This window comes from Canis lupus, chromosome 38 (genome assembly GCF_048164855.1).
Source record: "Canis lupus baileyi chromosome 38, mCanLup2.hap1, whole genome shotgun sequence".
In the NCBI taxonomy this organism is placed as follows: domain Eukaryota; kingdom Metazoa; phylum Chordata; class Mammalia; order Carnivora; family Canidae; genus Canis; species Canis lupus.
The window spans coordinates 23,874,362-23,893,432 of record NC_132875.1 but is presented as its reverse complement, the minus strand read 5'-3'; the positions used below and the strand labels follow the sequence as shown (position 1 = coordinate 23,893,432).

The window sequence follows — 19,071 nt, the reverse complement described above, 5'->3', positions numbered from 1 at the left end:
GGAGGCGGGACTATCCCCGAAGTAAACAGAAGGTTTGGTTCCCATCTCCGAAGAGCCCAGGGAAGCCTATTTCACAAACGCAGCACAGCGGTAAAGCGGTGACAAAGCGTCCGGGTGAGTGGTTCTGACACTGGAAAACGTGGGCGCCAGAAAAGGGAGCTCGTGGGAGAGGGGGTGTCCGCGAAGCTTCTTGGAAGAGGCGGCGGGTGACCTCCGCGTCGCGGGACCGGCGGGGCAGGGCCGCAGGCACTCCCGGGTTGGGGCGAGCCGGCCGCCCCCCTCTCCCCGCGCCGCCCACGGCCGGCGAGCGCCGCTCGGGTTCCCAGCAGTGACGTCAGCGGGCGATGACCTCAGCGCCGAGGAGGCGGCGGGGCGGGGCGGGGCGGGGCGGGGCGGGGCGGGGCGCGCGGGGCGGGGCGCGGCGGCCTCCGAGCCCGCCCCATCCGCTGGCCGCTGCCAATGGGGGCCGCCGCGGGCGCCCCCGCCTCTCGGAACAGTATGAAAGGCGCGTCCCGGGCAAGTCCCGCAGAGCCGAGCCCTGCGCCGCCGACCGTCGCGCCGAGGCCTCCCGCTGCGCTCGCCGCCGCCGCCGCCGCCGCCGCCCCCGAGCTGCGCGCGACATGAGCCGGGCCCGCTGGACCGCGAGCAGAGCAGACGTGCTCCCGGAGATCGCCGCCGCCGCGGGCTTCGTCTCCAGCCTCCTGAGGACCCGGGGCTGCGTGGGCGAGCAGAGGCTAAAGGTCTTCAGCAGAGCCCTCCAGGAGGCGCTAACCGGTGAGCGCTCGCCGACGTCCCGGCGTCCGCGCGGCCCCGACCCCGGCCCCGACCCCCGCCGCCGGCCCCGACCCCCACCGCGTCCCGCGTCCCGCGTCCCGCCCGCGCCGCCTTGCCTTCCTCCTAGGGCAGGGCTGTCGCGAGCAGCTCCGGGCCTCGGGCTCCCCCAGCCCCGAGGGCGGCCGGCGCGGGCCTCCGCTGCCCTGGGTCACGCCCCGCCCGGCCCTGCGCTCGGGTCCCCCCGGGACGGCCCTGGCCCGGCGCGCTCCTCCGCTCGGTCGCGGGCGCAGGCACCGGCCCTTGCCCCCGGAGAAGAGGCGCCTGCGGGCGGGTGCGAGCTCCCCGCCCTTAGCGAGATTCCCCGGGGCGGCGCGGACGGGCAGTCCCGCCAGCCACCGGGTCGTTGTGGGGCGAGAAGGTGCCACTGAGCTTCTCAGCGACCTGGATCCTCGGCCGTGGATCTGCCGTGGGTCCTCGGGCTGCGCCGCGCCCGGGCCGGCTGCTACTTGCTGGAAGTTGGAATCCCGGCCCCGTCTGTACACTTTGGCTCCCCTTAGCCATCTGCCCCTCGTTACGGTGCTGAGAAAGCCTTGCAGGTAGTAACTGCGCCCTGCTGGCCTGTGTGCTGGGGCTGACGACAGATAAGCAACCGGGGGAGACCTATCTCAGCTGTTCTAGCGGGTTCGGCACTGGGCTCGGGGCAGCGATAGCCATCTCCGAACTTGCCCACACAGATCCTGCCTTCTGAGGAGCAACATACGTCTCATCAAAAACAACCCAGCTTTGGCTCCCTAGCCACTGCAGAGAGGGTCTCTGGCTTTTGAGGGAGGCAAGAGGGAGCCTCTGAGGCCCAGGGTGGGAGACACAGTGACTTGCTGTGGATCCACAGCAATGATGGCAGCCTTCCCGGCCTTGCAACTTCAGCTCATCTGTCTCCAGGAGCACTGCCTGGACATGTCCTCGGGTCTCACCCCTCCTTCTTAACCGGAGGGGGTGTGTGTGTGTGTGTGTGTGTGCTAACAGCAATACACTGTCTGCTTGGGATTGCCCCAGAACTATGGGGACTCCCTCCCCATATACACTCACATCCTTGCCTAGAAGGAGTGAGGAAGGAATCCCATATAATTTCCTCTGCTTCGGTGGCAGGAGGGTTCCAGGAGGGTCCTGGAACTCATGAGAAACCACGTTGCTTACTTAAAATCTCTGGGTTCCTTCCTCTACTCTATCCCTTCATTCCCATCCCACCCTTGTGGTAGCCTCCACAGCCCAGCTACTCTAACCAAGCCATCTCCCTTTTGTTCCATCCCCACAGAGCACTACAAACACCACTGGTTTCCTGAGAAGCCATCCAAGGGCTCAGGCTACCGCTGCATTCGCATCAACCATAAGATGGACCCCATTATCAGCAAGGTGGCCAGCCAGATCGGACTCAGCCAGCCCCAGCTGCACCGGCTGCTGCCCAGTGAGCTGACTCTGTGGGTGGACCCCTATGAGGTGTCCTACCGCATCGGGGAGGATGGCTCCATCTGCGTCCTGTACGAGGAGGCCCCTGTGGCTGCCTCCTATGGGCTCCTCACCTGCAAGAACCAAATGATGCTGGGCCGGAGCAGCCCCTCGAAAAACTATGTGATGGCAGTCTCCAGTTAGATCCCCTGCCACCCCTGACCAGGCACTCTACTGTACTCATTCTGCCGTGACAACAGGCCACTGAATACCTCAACCTGGGGGACTGTATTTTAAATGAAGATATATATATATATATATATTTTTTTTTTTTAAGAAAAGAGAAAAAAAACCCAAAAGATTTTTTTTTTTTTTTAAGAAAAAAATCCTTAAAGGGAGCTGCTTGGAAGTGGTCTCCCCAGGTGCCTTTGGAGAGAACTGTTGGGGCTGGAGTCTGGGAGCCAGTGCCTGCCTACAAGGGGGTGGGCCTGACCAGGGCGAGGCGGGAGAAGCTTGGCTGGCCTCCCCAGGAAGATATGAGAGGGAGCAAGCAAGGTTAGCAACTGTGAATGAGAACGGGTCAAGAGCTGCCCTGCGGTAGGGAGAAAGGCCGAATCCAGACCTCTTGCTGTCCTGAGCAGGACATCTGCATCCCTGGCCCCTCTCCTCAGGAGCATTTGAGCCTGGACTTCAGTTATGCTTTGTTGCCTAATCTTATCTTTTATTTTTCCAGTGAGATCCAGGGCAGAGTGAAAAGGCCTCTCCTGATCGCTTCTGTCCTAAGCAACTTTTCTTGAAATCATGACTTGTTTCTGATTCTATGCTCAGGGGCCTGTAGATGTTGCTTCCCAGGCAGGAAACAAAAGCTTTTTGTTTTATGGGGGTCAGGGGAGTAAGGCAGGAGTTAGAGGTTATTGGGGTTGGGATGGAAGGGTACTCTGCACAAAACCTTCGCTTTGCTGTGTGCTGCTCTGTGTGTGAGTATGTGTGCTGAATAATTTGGGGATGATTTGCAATGGAATTTTGGGACCCAAAGAGTATCCACTGGGGATATTTGTTTTTGGCCAAAATCCTTCTTTTTGGAACCACAGGAAAGTCCTGATGCTGCTGCCATTAACCCTTCAAGAGTTGGCTCAAAAGCTCTGGGGAACTCCAGGTTCTTTATTACTGCCTTTTTAAAAGCACAACACTCCTCCCTGACTCTCCTGCTCTTGTCCCTTTCTGGTTGGGTCACCGAACTACCCAGTTTTCCAGAACGAGCTCTCTCTCACTCACTGTGCAATATGGCCTCCTGGGTCCTTCCTGAAGAGAACTGCCTCTCAGAACCTGGTGCCCTGGAGGGGGCTTAGGGAATGCTCCCTCTGTCTTCATCCACAGGACTCTGGATGGCTGGTCAGCCTTGCAGGTATTCCTGGACTGAAGCGAGAATGAGCCAAGTTCTTCAGGACTACTTGGTATTCTTGTAGGGCTGACACTAAAAGCCACAGTCCTGGGCATAGTTTTTTGTTTTTTCCCTTTCCCCTTTTCCCTGGTGCTCAGAGCACCTGTGGGGAAGTTGCTGCCTCTCAGTACAATCCAAGTTTGTCTGTAGATTTGTGCAATATTTACTGTTCTGGGTTGGAGCCAGTGGAAATCTAGACTGGGAAAGAATCCCTTCCTTGGGTTTTTCAGTGACGTTGAGTGAGGGCTTCTCAGAAGGTCTTGAGTTTTGCAAGCCCGAATCACTTTAGAAGGACACAGCTAGAGCCTCTAGTTGACCTGGCTACCCTCCTGTCCAGCCTGCCAGGCTGTTGGCCCCCTGGTGAGGAAACTTTCTTCCCTACCTGGGGGGTCCCTACTCCCCTGCTGATCCCCTCCCCTGGATCCCTGAACTACTCAGTTCTGAACACAAAGGTGCTATTTACCAAACACTGTCCCCACTGATTCCTGCCAGCTCTGCCTCCTTGTCAACTCTAGACTCCCGAGCCATCTTCCCAGACCCTGCTTCAACATTTCTTGCTTTAGAGGTAACTTTAGGCCGACAGACCCAAGAGCTCCTTTTCTGGCCTGTGGATGGAAACGAAGCTGTGAATCTGCACATTGTGGTGTGGCATCTAGTCTGCAAACAGGTCCCCGCCTTTCTAAAAGCAGCCTCACAGTCTCATGCTTCATCTCTCTTTTTTGATGTTCACTTTAAAAACAAAACACCCAGAGCTGGACTGTTGAGCAGGCCTGTCTCTCCTATTAAGTAAAAATAAATAGTCGTACGTTTGTAAGCTATTGTGACAGAAAAGACAAGGGTTACTAATTGTATGATAGTGTTTTTATATGGAAGAATGTACAGCTTTATGGACAAATGTATGCTGTTTTTGTTACTTTAATAAAAATGTAGCAGATGAAGCCGAGTGGTAATAGAGAAGGTCACATTCCCGCATCACTAAGCCTTTCCCTCAGATCCAGATCCTTTCTTGATGTCTCAGTATTTCTCTTCAGCAATACCCTGAAGACCTGGAGCACATGGCTAGGATAAAAAATCTAGTTGTGTGAACTCCTTGCTTCATCTTTGAGTGCCTGTTCTCACTTCCCTGTGAAGATGCTAGAGGGGGCCTGTTCTAGACTGAGCACTCCTGAGCCTGGCCGGGCCTCAGCCATGCTCACTTGCTCATTCAGCACCTCTATACTGTCCATCAGCCCAAGGGAGTGAAAATATTACATATGATTGAGTCTCAGACCGAGATGGTGAGCAGGGGCACTGAACCACTTCCCAGATTGGGGCAGAATTGTTTGAAAGTTCCTGGGCCAGGCTCTCGTCACCTCTGGGACTGCCGTTTGGTACCCTCCATTCTTAGTAGATGAGAGCAGTTGGGCCTTAGCATCTGGCCTTAGCATCTTGTGACCAAAGGCCAAGGCTACCAGTTGGCTAAAGAGCAGCTACTCCAGACAACAAAGGTTTGTTACCAATTACTCCCCGTGGCTGTACAGATAGGACATATGCAAGGAAATAAGCATAGTTTTTATCATGCCTGATTCTTGTGCTCTTGTCTGTGAGGTGGTGACACAGGCTTCTGCACTCCCTGTCCTATTTGCAAGCTCAGCCGTTCCCACTGAGGTCACAAGTACATCATTAACCTGGGCTAGTTTTTTTTTCTCCGTCAGAAGTGGGCTGTATTTAAATTACATTTTAAACACATTGATTTGTGAACAGAACTACCTCCCCATCAACACACAACACCTCCATGACCCTCATTAACAAACGTGTGGTTTGACCTGTCTTAGGTGGCAAGGGGACCAGAGAGGGCTGTGGATGGTACAGTGGAGGGGTAGAGGAGGCAGGAGATGGGGCTGGGGGAGGCCAGATCATCTGTCTCACGAATAGAATTGGTTATAGGGACCCACTTGTGTCAAGAGGTTATTTGAAGAAATGGTCCCATTTGCATCTGTACCTTCTAACACAAATGTCCTAGGCACTCATTTGTAAGGACCTGCCTTGTGGGATGAAAGGGTGGTGTTAGGATTGGATTTTTGCCCCTCCCGGTGTGCTATCCTTGTCAGCCTGTCTTGTTTTCTAACAAGCTCCACTCAAGGAGATTTCGTTGTTTTCGTGTCTAAAAAGCCTGAAAGGGAGAGTTATCTGGAGGCCAAGAGAGCATCATCCACCTCTGTCTCCAAGCCAGGGAGACTGTAGAAAGGCAGATTGATTTGGAGAATCACTCTTGGCCCAGGTAGACTGACAGTTCCTAGATTTACATGGGAGTGTTCTGTGATCAAGCCCCAGATTATTTTAGTTTGAATTTTAGCGGCGGCAGTGAGCACCTCTTGGCTAGCTGGGGGCATAGAGGTGCACAGGAGCAGTTTGAGGAGTTGCTGCTGGTAGCTTTTGTGCATTCAGGGACCAGGTGTTGGTTGGTCCATTCTGCTCCCAGCTTCCCCACTTGGTACACGGTGCCAGCCTGGGAGACCTAAACTCGGTCGGCTGTTTCTGGATGATAAGGCACTGTCCAGACAGTGTAGACAAGGTCTGGGAGCTGCAGATTAAGGGCCCATCCCAGCTTCTGATAAGGATGTTTGGGTGGGGGAAGGCTTGAGGTTTCAACAGGCAAGCCCAGGGGGAAGAAACCCTCCCCTGTGAGTCTGACATCAGCCCTAGAGCAGCTTTACATGAGCCAAGATAGTTAGGACTCCTGGCTTCTAGGCCAGTACTGGAACCAAGGCCCAGCAAAGCCTAATTCGGTGGAAGGAGTTCTGGGCTGGGAGGGAGAATATATGGGTTGTAGTCCAGGTTCTTCCTAACTAGCTGTGTGAATTTGGGACAAAGCCCCTCAATTTTCCTGTCTCAGAAACTAGGGAGTTGGATTGAATGATCTCTGTTTCTTTCTTCAGCTTTTGATTCTAAATCATCTCCATTATCCTGGCAATGACGGAGGGCAAATTAGCACAATTATTATAATCATTTTCAAGTAGATGAATGGAAGGTCATTTGTGTTGGGCAGTGGAATAATAAATAGTCTTCCCCTTGCTTGAATCACACTCCAGCTCACGATAAGGTTTCCATTTCCAAGCACAATAGGCAGTACCGCAGGGGTTAGCAGCTCAGGCTGTCTAGGGATCTGACTTCAACTCTACTACCTGCCTCCTGGCTATGGCACCTGGAGCAAGTTACATCAACCAGGCTTCCATTTCCCCATTTGTAAAAGGGGACTTAAGATAAGAACCCATCTCAAAACAGGAAGGAGGATCGAGTGAGATCTAAACCACTTGGAAGAAGGCTTGGCATATTTAAGTACTCCACATATGAGAATTGTAGTTTTAAATTGAAGTTAATCTGAATTGGTCCTGAGATGAGTAAGGATACTCTGACATTTTGATGACTGGGAGGAAACGATGATCTAAGTAGCACTTCTAGTGCTTCCCAGAATGGCTGCGGGTAACAACAACTGAGCAGCCCCCGGCCTCCCCTATTGAAAGATGGTTTTCAATCCTTTGCTGAAAACGTTTCACAGTCCAAGGGCATGTAGCTAGCTCAGTTGATACAGCATGTGACTCTTGATCTCAGAGTCCCTGAGTTCAGGCCCCACATTGGGCATGAAGCCTACTTAAAATAAAAACAAAACAAACAAAAAATGTTCACAGTTCAAGAGCCCTTCCTAATACATGATATAGGTATCATGTAGCCTATAGTAGGTACTCTATAAGAATCTGCAGAACGAATGAAGGCATTCGTGTCTGATCTTGGCCATCCTTGCTGAAATGTACCATGTCCTCACCAGACATTCGATCTCATTGGCTGGAGGGAAACTCTGACCTCTTGGCTCCATGATCTGCTTGTGGATTAATACCAAACTGGACTATGTGCTCATTCACACACACAGTGGGTGGGGAAACGAATTCTCCAATAACAACTTTGCTTATCTCCATCCTGCCCATAGGTGGAATCACACCCACGTGTTCCTTCCAGGAAGAGAGAGAAATGGGGAAGCTGAGAAGGGCAAGCCTAGTGAGTTCCAGAGAATTCTGGTTTCCTTTCTGCACCACTTCTTTGCAGAGCTGGCCTGAAAAATATTTGAACTGGGTCTAAGAGGCAACCAGGGCCCTGGATAATAATCTTACACAAACAAGCATACCCTAGATGTGCTACCTATCCTTTCCCCTGATTTGAAAGAGGCCTGCTTCCCTGGGCACCCACAGCTCCAAGTCATTGTGCTCCCAGGTGAAGTGGCTCTACCACACCCTAGCCCTGTTGCCATGAACAAGGGCAGGCCTTTATTCAACCCTTGCCCAGCAAACCTGACAGGCTGCCCCAGAGCACATCAGATAAGATGAGGTTATAGCTGGGCAGGTTGAAGCAAGGGCTATTTTCTTGACCAGCACCAGCAAGGAGGGGCCATTTAAAGTTCAGTTCAGTGGGCATTGGAGGAGTGAAAGGTAGAGCCGGGCCATCAGTGACTGAGGACAGCTGGACACAGGCTGTGGGGAACTCAGAGAGTGAGTTCAGGCTTTGAAAAAGACCCTCTTCTTTAGCTGTCGTCTGCTGCCTCCCTGGAAGACCAGTGACACTAGATATTGAGATTTTTTTTTTGAGAGAAAACTGAAATATAGACATTAAAAAAAAGATTTTATTTATTCATTTGATAGAGCAAGTGAGAGCACAAGCAGAGGGAACAGTAGGCAGAGGGAGAGGGAGAAGCAGGCTCCCCACTGAGCAGGTTGCCTGATGCGGGCTTGATCCCAGGACCCTGGGATCATGACCTGAGCCAAAGGCAGATGCTGAACTGACTGAGCCACCCAGGTGCCCCTGAAATATAGACTTTTATTTTACATATCCCTAAGTTCTAATGATGATAACTAATTTTTTTCAAGTGGTAAACTGCTTATAAGTACTTATTTGCATAGGCTTACAGTTTGACTTATGATAAGATTTGGACCACCTGGGAATAGGGATATCGGGCTTTCTGGCCCCATCTCCCAAACCGGAAGGAGGTTCGTGCATTGAAGGCATTGATGGCACACTGTCACCTTGGCTGTGATCTCTTGAAGGAACATCCCACCATGTTTCTGATAGGACCCGGGCACACATAGGGCTTCTGCTTCTCCTTCAAGGATTAGACTAGAAGCAGCTTGCCACCCTCAACTGGTGCCCATTAACTGGTCCCTGGGCCTGTAGCCTCTGGGCCTCTGCTCAAGGAATGTTCTGACCCCTCCTACCTACCTGCTTCTCTCTGGTTAACTCTCCTCTCTCAAGATTCAGATCTTCTCAGTGATAGCGTCCCTTCCCATGCTACTCAGTGTTTTCCTCTGTCCTAGCCTTTATAACCCTGAATTTACAGCTAGAACGTAAGCCAGGGACATTACCTGAGCAGTGCTTGGTGCTTAGTAGGTGTTAGCGAATAATTGCTGAACAGATGAATGTCAATGTTGCCAAGAATTAGGGCTAACAGATGAAAGGAATTTAGATGAGAGGTGGAAGAAAAACATCAAGTGCATTCACGGTCTGCCAGTGAAGGGTCAGAAGAGCTCAGAATAGCTAACCTGTGGTTGTATCTTCTTAAGAAAACAATCCTTTGAATCTTGTGAGCTCTTAGGTCTTTAAGCATCTGCTGTTGAAATGCAAATGTTACTTAGAGAGGGGTGGGCACACTTCAAATCATAATGTGAGAGAACCTCAGTTAGCAATTAACTCCCTAAAGTGGGCTTACCCAGAAGGTAATCACCTGGACGGATGGCTGGGCCACATGTGGTTAAGCAATTCTGACCTCGGTAGCAGGAGAGGGAGAACAGACTCCACAGATACTGAATACTGCTCTTGTCCACAGAAATCCTTCCCAGTGTTGACCTTGGAGGCCAGCTGCCGGGTGGTAGAAACACCTTTTGGCCTAAGAGTTGGGAAATAGGGGCCCTAGCTTCAGTTCTGGCAGTAACTAGTACTAGAATGTTACTCTCTGACATCTTTGACTAGTGTCCCCTGCCCTCCCACCCTGAGCCTCCGTTTTCTCATCTGTAAAATGAGTCCCTTGTGCTAAATCACCTTTCACCATCTTATTTCCATTCCCAGACAGAACAGGGAACTCTGATTCTTCTGGGCTGTGTAGGCCAGCACAGAGCCCTTGGCCCGGCCCATCACCCATGAAATAATTCAACAGCCTTCTACCTGCCTCCCTACAGGACCTGGCCAGCAGCCCGGGACCACCACAAACGTCATTTTCATTGTGCCATTCCCTTTCTGCTGCCTTTCTTTGCATTCTGAACATGTAAGATGGGAATACAAGGCTGTCCGAATATTTCCAACCCTGGACACCCTGTGAAATGGCCTGACCACACCAGGACACCACCCCCCACCTTCTCAATTCTCTTCTGCTCACCTTTCCTTGCTGCTACAACCACATTTGCAAGTCTCTCTACTCTGCCAGTTATGATGGCCCCAAATCACTCATCAGAGTATGCTGACATACTTTCTGCTAGGACATGAGCACCTGCCCAGGTGCTGAACACCCACTGCTCCCAGGCATTCTGCCTGGTGCCTTACACAAAGCCTCTCTCCTGTAATCTCCACACGCACACTGCGAGGTCCTGTCACCTCGGGTTCACAGATGAAGGAAGCCAAGCACCAGAAACTAGAGGGGGCGGTGGTGGAAACAGATTTCAAATCTGGATGTGTCTGTCTCCAGAGTCCATGCTTCTTCCTTCCCCTGCTGCCTCTCCACAATGCCATCCCTGAATAATTCCACTTGTGCTCTTGAAAAACATTCTCACCTCAAGGCTTTTCAACATTGATACCTATGGTTTAAAACTGGTTACACTTTCATAATAGATTCCTCATTCCAGGGCCTCTTAATGATGTGTACACATCTTTTATTACTGTTTACATTTTTGTTACCGATACAGTCAGCACATCTTCATGTATCATTTTTGATGTCTGGAGGCTTTGCAAGCTCATGTCCTCTCTCCAACTGTGACCATACTTGCCTCCGTAGGAAGAATCACTGCCCTCTATTTCTCCTTACACTCCTGTGTGTTGTACATGGCTTGGCACTCCACAGTCTGAGCACGCTGGCCATTGAATGCAAAGCTATGAGTTGAGGAAACTGTGGTGTCCCCACAGGTGGCTGTGGGGCAAGTGACTTCTCCTCATGGCCCCCTTCCAATCTGGCCCCTCCAGACCCAGAAAGGAAATTACCCATTCTGGGAATTTCCTAAAAGAAGGTGAGGGGCCTGGTGGGTTGTCACCCCGGCATGCACACACACAGTTCCCAGCACACAGTCTACACACCAGCAAAAGTGTTCTTGAGCAGACGCTGATGGTAGGGCTTCGCTTAGATTCTCCTCAGTCAAGTCTGCTCCCCCTGGAACCACAACCACTTGAAGTAATGAGCAATAAGCAGGCAGAGATGGATGCAGATCTTAGATAAGTTTAGAAATAAACGAAGACTTTTCTTTGGAATAGATTTTCACGTGACACAGGCTGCTGCCTTGGTTAAGGATTCTATCTTCATGCCATGGTTTTCAACTTACATGATCCAAAGAGGGTCTGACTCTGAGAGGGAGGAGACCACTGGAGGGAAGAGAGGGGCAGAGGCAAAACCCACTGAGCAGTCTTTGCTTTATGGGTGTTCTTGTCCTCATTCTAGGAAAGCTGGCACTGGAGGGGAATGATCCCTTTATCGATGAGTAGGGAGATGGGGTGGCCGTGATGGTGCATTTGAACAACTCAGCAGCTCATTCTCAGCAGCTGGTGGGGGCCAAGAGAAGTGCAACTAAACATCCGAGCACCCACTCCCAGCTCCTCACTGGCCCAACTCCTGCAAACTCTTTTCTTCTTTTGGGCAGAGGTCCCCCTGCCAGCTGCCCTCTCCTCCAGGTGTTTCCTGTGCGCTTTTCGTTTGCTGGCAGGGTGGTGAGGGTGGAGGACAAGTCTGTTTGGTCCTCCTGTGAGCCAATGGCAGCCAGTGTGGGAGAGGGCAGGCGCTCCTGTATCTGGGGAGAGCAGACCACAAGCAGCAGCTGCCTCCCAACACCTGCCTTTCTGAGAGCCTGTAAACAGTACCAGCCCAAGAAGGCTTCCTCAGTAGAGCAGGGCAGGGGCTTCTTTTGGGTCATGCCAAAAGGATAATTTCACAAGTGAAATGTCCAGAAGCTTCCCCTACCCAGGTCCCCTTTCCCCAGAGGAGGAGTCAGGCCTAAAGCGTGAGTCACCCCAGGAACCTCAGGGCAGAGTCCCCATTGTCCTGGACTCTAATCCCTACAGGACAAGTCTGAGTGGTGAGTGGTGCTGGGTCACCCTCCACTGTCCACCTGCCATGAAAGGGATGGCACTGTGTCTTGAGTTGAAAGCCAAGAGTGGCCAGGTAGAGCCTCCATGTCCTTATGTGAGACCTGAAATAACTGCACACCCCATCTTCACCAAGCCCCCTCCCCACAGCCCCAGCCAGTGGGTGCAAAGCCACATGCTGTCTTGGGTTTCTCCCTGGCCACTCTTCCCAAGAAGGAAAGCAGTATTTGTGGTTCAGGTTTCTTCATTGCAGTTGAAACGGTCCACTCATCTAGTTGATTATTTAATTTATGTCTCCTTGGTAGGCTGTTGACTCCTGGGGATCCAGGCTGTTTTGATTCTACATTTTATCTCCAGTGCTTGCACAGGGCCTGGCCCAAAGTGGGCTCGCAACAATATTGTAAATGAATGAATGAGTGCTACCTTTTTAATCCTTTTCTGTCCTTATGTTTGTGGTGGGCTAATAGAATAATGCAATAATAGCACTGGTGAGATTCAGCGGGTACATAATCTCATGAAATCCTCAGAACTCTATGCATTGATATTATTATCATTAGACTAGAGGAGAGGAGACCGAGGCTCTGGCAAGATATAGCAGGTGATCTCTAGGTACACCGCTAGTGAGTGGCAGAGTCAAGCTCAAATCTGGGCCTGGCCCAATAAAGAGAGAGAAACAACAAGAAAAATTAAGACAAAACTAGATCCATGGCTTCTCCTAATTTTTCTGCCACCACCCCACCCTTAGCTCTCTGGTCTTCTGGATTCCAGGAACTTTAACACCAAGCCACCGTTCACATTGCAGATAGTCAAGAGATAAGAAGAGTGCAATCTCAAGCTTACACATCTTTTAAGTTCAAGCTTAGGTTGCTTCTCATGCATGAAATCCTTTCCATTTTCTTTTTTTTCTTTTTTTTTTTTATTGGTGTTCAATTTACCAACATACAGAATAACCCCCAGCCTTTCCATTTTCCCTAAAGTAATTTTATAAAAACTTTCTGAACTCTTAAAGGAAGAAGTTGCTGCTCTGTCTGTGATTCCTTATGTGGATAGTGTTTTGTGTGCCTCTGTCTTCCGTGGTTTTCTCTTTTGTTTATGTATCATATTTCCAAATGAATATAAGGCCCTAGAGATCACCTCTAAAGAGCATCTGGCTCTAATACAGAACCTGGGGCTGAATCCGACAGCAAGAGGGCTGGGGGACCAGGTGGTCTGGTCTAGACACCCCAGTGGCCAACCCCTCATCTGCCGTTTGTGCCTTTCCAGTGGGAGAAATTTCACTCCAGTGGAGACAGACCAACCAGATGGACTGACTTCCAGCCCTGGTGCAAAACACAGGAATTCTTTGTCTTCGTTCTGACCCATTTCCTTTCTTCCTTGTGCCTGTCAGGGTGGAGGCTTAGGTCCTAGTGGCTCCTCTTGTTTTCACAAAAGGAGAATAACCTCCCTAACATAATCCCTGCTTGACCAACAGACTTTTCCCCCATCACCTCCCAGGTGGGGAAAACAAAAAATGGAACAGTGGTGGTGTCATAGGATGAGATTCAAAGACACAAGGGCAGAACACAAGGAACACGCACTTGTCAAGATCACCGTGTTAACGGAATGGGAGGATTGGAGCAGATCCACGCTGGCCTTGGTGCCCAGGGGCTGTATCTGGAGCCAAGCAGAGGGCCAGCTGCACAGGACAACTTGAAAGACCTTTTCTTTGGGTGGAATTTCAGCTTTCTCTTTGCCCTTTTAAGTCCTGAGAGGGTCCTTGAAAGAAGCACAGGGTGGGGGTGGGGGTGGGGGTGGGGGAAGGCAGAGAGGAGGAAACAGGTTTTTGTCCTCAGGGCGTTGCCAGTCTGAAGGAGGTGATGGGATAATTATTTATGAGAGTTCAGGAATGCCAGGCATGGATTAAATGCAAACTAATGGAAATGACACAGAACAATACATTACACAGTACTTCGCGCCCAGATGGTTGTTAGGCAAATGGAAATGGTCAGAGATGGGTGAGGTTAGCTTGGGCAAGGGTTGGGAGAGAGATGTTTTGAGAAATGCCTTTACTATCTTTTGCCAGAGAGAAGAAACCCAAACCAACTGAGCATGGTCACCTTGGGCAACACAAACAGGTCAGGTGGGTGGATGAAAGAGCAGGACATGAAGCCACGTAGGAGGAGTACAGAGAGCTCTGTCCCCTGTGTCCCTGGGCAGCCACTCTATTCCTCACCCCCATCTCCCAACCCAGCTCTCCCAGCACCACCAGATCAGCCCTTCTGCAGAAAATGCAATGGTGGTGGTAGGGGGGTACAGTTTAGCTCAGAGGCAAGCTGATGGCCTCAGAATCATAATTTTGCATATGCTGCACCTTTTTATCCCTTTAAGACCCAAGGAATGGTTCCTTTTCATTCTGAATTTTTTGAGATCTCTTAGCCCTTTAACCTAGAGTTCCCACTAATTTTCTCTAATGAGGCTGGGCTGATATTGGAAGGCAGAGAGAGAAGGGAGACAAACATTGGAGATTCAAGAAACTGGTAGGTCAGTGGCGGGAAGCAGGGGAGCTTCCATTTATATATATATATATCTACTATATAGATAATATATATATTTATGTATATATATATCTACTATATAGATAATATATATATTTATGTATATATATATAAATCTTTGCACCATCCTAGACATTTTTGTTTTCAGTTATCTCACAAAAGAATAGATATGAAGTACTTTGAAAACGTTGAACGTGCCATGCCCACTCCACCTCCTGGGAGATATGGGTGCGGGGAAATTGAGAGCAAAGCCTTGTATTTGCACAGCCTCTCCTGTTTTTACAACTGTGGATTGCACATCCGCTTATTCTCCACAGTGCTGGGAGGCAGAGGTGGCAGGTGATTTTACCCCCAACCAACAGAGAGGAAACTGGGATTCCGATGGCCAGCTGGCATGACTTGCCCAAATTACACAACAACCAAATGGTGAGCTAAGAGTGGAGCTGGGTCCTCTGATTCCTGGTCCCCTCGTCTCCACTGGCTTCTGATGTTTGAGGACATTTCTGGATTATTTTGACAGGATCATATTCTAGAACAACTCAAACCTGATTATTTAATGGCGAGGACCAGATCCGACTGTTCTCCACCTGTCCCCAAGGCCTTGGATTTTCCATTTAACCTTATTTCTGAAGAGATGAAACAATGCCCAGTTGGGGGATTTTCTGTAATGAAAGCCTCAAAGCACGAAGCCCCAAACAACTGTGGGCACAACACTGCTGGTCCAAATTGAGGTCTCCCTTCCCAGGGTCCCCTGGCTCTGCTCAGAGCTGCCAGAAGCCGAGGGGGCGCACGGAGGCAGAGCCTCCCCAAAGGAGGACAGATGGGCAGGCTGGCCCCAGTGCCAGTGCTTTGAACAACCTTTTTGTTTTCTAGCCAAACATCCAGCATCAGTTCCCCGCCCCCCCCACCCCCCCCACCCCCCCCACGCCCCCCCCCCGCAAACACACACACTCCCTGGCAGCCTCCCACCCCGCCTCCCCACCAACTTGTATCTTTGGGCTGGCTCTGAGGAGCTGATGGGCTCTGGAGGGATAGGGGCTGTTCTTTATGACTGGGAATTCATGAAAGGAGGCTGGCAACTGTTGCCATCTGTCTGGTGAGACGTCACCATGGAGGTTCTCACCCATTCACTCCTTCATGCACTGCTGGGCTCAGGCCTTTTGTTTGGTTGCCTGGCCATGGTGGGGGGGCTTCTGTAGGGCAGTGAGAGAGTTAACGAGTGAGAGAAGCAGCTTCTTTGTGTCTGGATGGAACTTTCCGGTGACTCACTAAGATAATTTGCATGAGGACACTGCCCAAGACCCAAACCACTCCAGTGATTGACAGCCTCCAGCCCTCTCCTCATTATACAGCTCTCCACTCTGGGCCTCTCTCTCCACTCTCTGTCCCCATCGCTTCAGACCCAGTTCTGTGTGGGTCTGGTATCTTCCTCTTGACCCACTCTTATCAATCCCTTAGAGTCCCTTGCTTTTTATTTGGTTTCTGCAGCCTGGCAGGCAGAGGGGCCCATTAGCTGCCCGGCAGCTGAGCAGTAAAAGAAAGGAGCTGAACAGAGCCAGTGGGGTTGGCAGTCCTCCAACCAGCTCCTGGTCTTTGAATAACATCCCAGGCCAGGGGCTGGGATCATCAGAGTGGGGGAAGCTTTGGGGCACTTAATTATTTAAAGGTATCAATAAAAGGAGTAAAGTCCCCGGGGGAATAGGGGAGGCTAGGCAGATGGTGTGCCTAAGGAGCTGCGAAGTGGGTGTGGGGTGAGCCCAGATGTGGGTGGGGGAGGTAGAGAGTTCCAAACCAGAGGTCAGAGCTCAGGCAGTAGGAGAAGGAGGGCTGGAAGTGAGTCAGAGATTGCTCTCCAGATCCAAGCAGTGCCCTGCAAGTCACCTTTTCTTAAAGTGGGTGGGAGTAGGGGCTCAGCCTTTCTTTGTAGATCTCCTGCCTGCCACTCCCCAATCTCAAAGTTCATGTCTGCCCTAAGTGAGGTCCATTTTGGAAACATCCAACAAAGCTGTAAAGTGTGAAAGGGGATCACTCCTTCACCTCTCTTCTGGCACTAAGGGATGCTTCAGATTGATTCAACAGTGGTGATCAGCACTGGGCAGATGGGTGCTAGGATTTTCTCTCCTTCCTTCCTTCCCTCCTTGCTTCCTTGCTTCCTTCCTTCCTCCTTCCTTCTTCCTCTCTCCCTCCTTTCCTTTGTGGTAAAACTCATATATCATAAACTCACCATTTTATCTGGTTTCATCTTTTTAAAGTATTTTTTCAAAGAATTTATTTATTTGAGAGAGAGAGAGAAAGCATCAGCTGATGGACAAGGAGAGGCAGACTCCCCATTGAGCAGACAGCCCCAGGCAGGGCTGGATCCCAGGACCCTGAGATCATGACCTGAGCTGAAGGCAGATGCTTAACCGACTGAGCTACCCAGGGGCCCCCATCTGGTCTTATTTTATATGATGAGACTATACAGTGAGCCTATGGAAGTACTGACAAAGTAGATAATTGGAGTTCCCACCCTTGGGGATACATGCTGCTTCAAAAGGCAACCTGGGGCAGCCCAGGTGACTTAGCAGTTTAGCGCTGCCTCCAGTCCAGGTCGAGATCCTGGAGACCTGGGATCGAGTCCCACGTCAGGCTCCCTGCATGAAGCCTGCTTCTCCCTCTGCCTGTGTCTCTGTCTCTCTCTCTCTGTGTCTCTCATGAATAAATAAATAAAATCTTAAAAAAAAAAAGGCAGCCTGTTTCAGCCTTTTTCTCTGACAATATTGAAGCAACGGCTATACCATGAAGAGCAAGGTCAGAGTGGGCCCCTATGTGGAAACACACTACATATATTTGACTCTGGCTCTGCCATTGACTAACTCTGTGACCACTGGCAAGGTACTTCTCAATGCCTCAGTTTTCTTATCCTTAAAGTGAGATTATTATGATTTTTAAAGATTGTATTTGTTCATTCATGAGAGACACACACAGAGAGAGGCAGAGACACAGGCAGAGGGAGAAGCAAGCTCCATGCAGGGAGCCCCCTGCAGGACTGGATCCCGGAACTCCGGGATCAGCCCTGGGCAGAAGGCAGGCGCTAAACCTCTCAGCCACCCAGGGATCCCCTAAAGTGAGATTAAAAAATAGTTCCTATTCCGTGTTGATGAGGGGGTTAATATATGAGAAGAGCTTAGAAGAGTGCCTGGCTCTTAGTAAGCACACAGTGTTATTAAATATTATTATTACCCTTACCAGCCAGGAGGCATTTCTATAGGCTACACAATGGAAACTGAGAGAAAGAGGGAATTTGGGAATTGGTTTTGAGGCCAAAGGAGAATTTGGCGAGGGCAACAATTTGCTTCCACCTTTTGTCACATGTGTAATGAGCTGTGGTTGGAAATGTGGTCTTTACTGTTCCTAGAGTCACAGTGCTGTTTGGGCAACCCCCTTTCCCACCTGCACCCCTCTTCCACCTTCACCAGGCTGAGCCAGCAGCTACAGGTCCTCAGGCTCCGAGATCCTCTGGTCCGGACCCTTGCTGTATGGCAGTGTTTGGGCGTTATTATGAGCCCCATTTTATGGATGGAATAACCAATCCAAAAGGTTAGGGCGCTTCAGATTCCATTCTTCTGCTTCTAGGGCTACCCCCCCTCCACTTCGCGTCTTTGCTCCTCCCAGACCCCAAGGTCACCGGGCATGAGGTGGTCACTAGGTCACTGTGGGGCACACCCTGCAGGTCAGCGTATTTGTTAGCCCATCTTCATGTCTTAGTCTGGCCCTAATCGTGTCAGGGGGGGTGTGTTTTCTGCACCTTCCAGCGGAGGCAGTTCTCTCGTCCTCAACCTGTCTGGTGGGGACAGTGGCAATGCCTTCCACCCGGGGACATGACCGTGATGGGGCCGCGGGGAATCAGACCTGCCCAGCGAGGGTGGAGCCGCGGGGAGGAAAGGGGGGGGGGGCAGGCTGCGGGTGTGGGGACAGGCAGGTGTCTGGCCCCCTCCCTCTCGGATATGGGCCGAAGGAGGAGCCTTGGGCCACCCACCACGGCCCTCAGTCCCCACGGAGCAGCTGGCTGGGGCCTTGAAACTGGAGCAAAAGCCTCGCTTCTGCTCTCCTGGCTCCGCGGCAGCCCCCGGGCCCCTCCAGCTCTGGGAAGCCCCACCTTGGCCACAGCTGCTGATTGGCTGGCGGAGGGCGGCGCGGGGGCGGGGTGGGGGCCCGACCGCCTGGGTCCTCTAAAGCTTGCGTCGCGTCCCCTGTCGCCCACACCCTCGCAGTCGTTCTTGAGCAAGTCTAGAGATTCTGGGTTTCTGAACCTCTCTAATTCCTCTTGGTCCTCTTTCCAAAGTCCTTGTAGACTGGGGCATTTGCTTCCCCAAGTTCATTATTCAGGCCCTCTTGGATTCCGTCCTGTACACCTGCGCGCGCTCACCCACCCAGTAAGACCCCGTGGACCATCGCTCCGTTATACTGTACCTGTTGGCCCGCAGCCTCGTACATACACACTGTATTAGAGCCTCATATGCTAGTGCAGTGTATATTTTCCGAGGACACATTGTAAGTGTTGTAAAATAAAATATCTTGAACAACTTTGTTCCTCCA

At 51.2% G+C, this 19,071-nt stretch overlaps 1 protein-coding gene and 1 long non-coding RNA gene across 3 annotated transcripts; one reads left to right on the top strand and one right to left on the bottom strand.

The window, feature by feature from the left end:
- Positions 1–533: 533 nt before the first annotated feature.
- On the top strand, positions 534–4,596 carry BTG2 (BTG anti-proliferation factor 2). The gene is made up of 2 exons (XM_072814938.1): positions 534–774; positions 2,087–4,596. The coding sequence occupies exons 1-2, from the start codon at positions 621–623 to the stop codon at positions 2,419–2,421; spliced, it is 489 nt and encodes a 162-aa protein (XP_072671039.1). The 5' UTR covers positions 534–620; the 3' UTR covers positions 2,422–4,596.
- Positions 4,597–6,448: 1,852 nt separating this feature from the next.
- On the bottom strand, positions 6,449–15,656 carry LOC140626988 (uncharacterized). Of its 2 annotated transcripts, XR_012025936.1 has the most exons (4): positions 15,480–15,656; positions 15,039–15,119; positions 13,537–13,703; positions 6,449–11,419 (listed from the first exon to the last, which is right to left on the bottom strand). It is a non-coding gene; the product is annotated as an uncharacterized lncRNA (long non-coding RNA). The 2 variants fall into 2 exon arrangements; XR_012025935.1 differs by lacking the exon at positions 6,449–11,419 and having other exon boundaries at positions 12,922–13,703.
- Between the last annotated feature and the right edge of the window lie 3,415 nt (positions 15,657–19,071).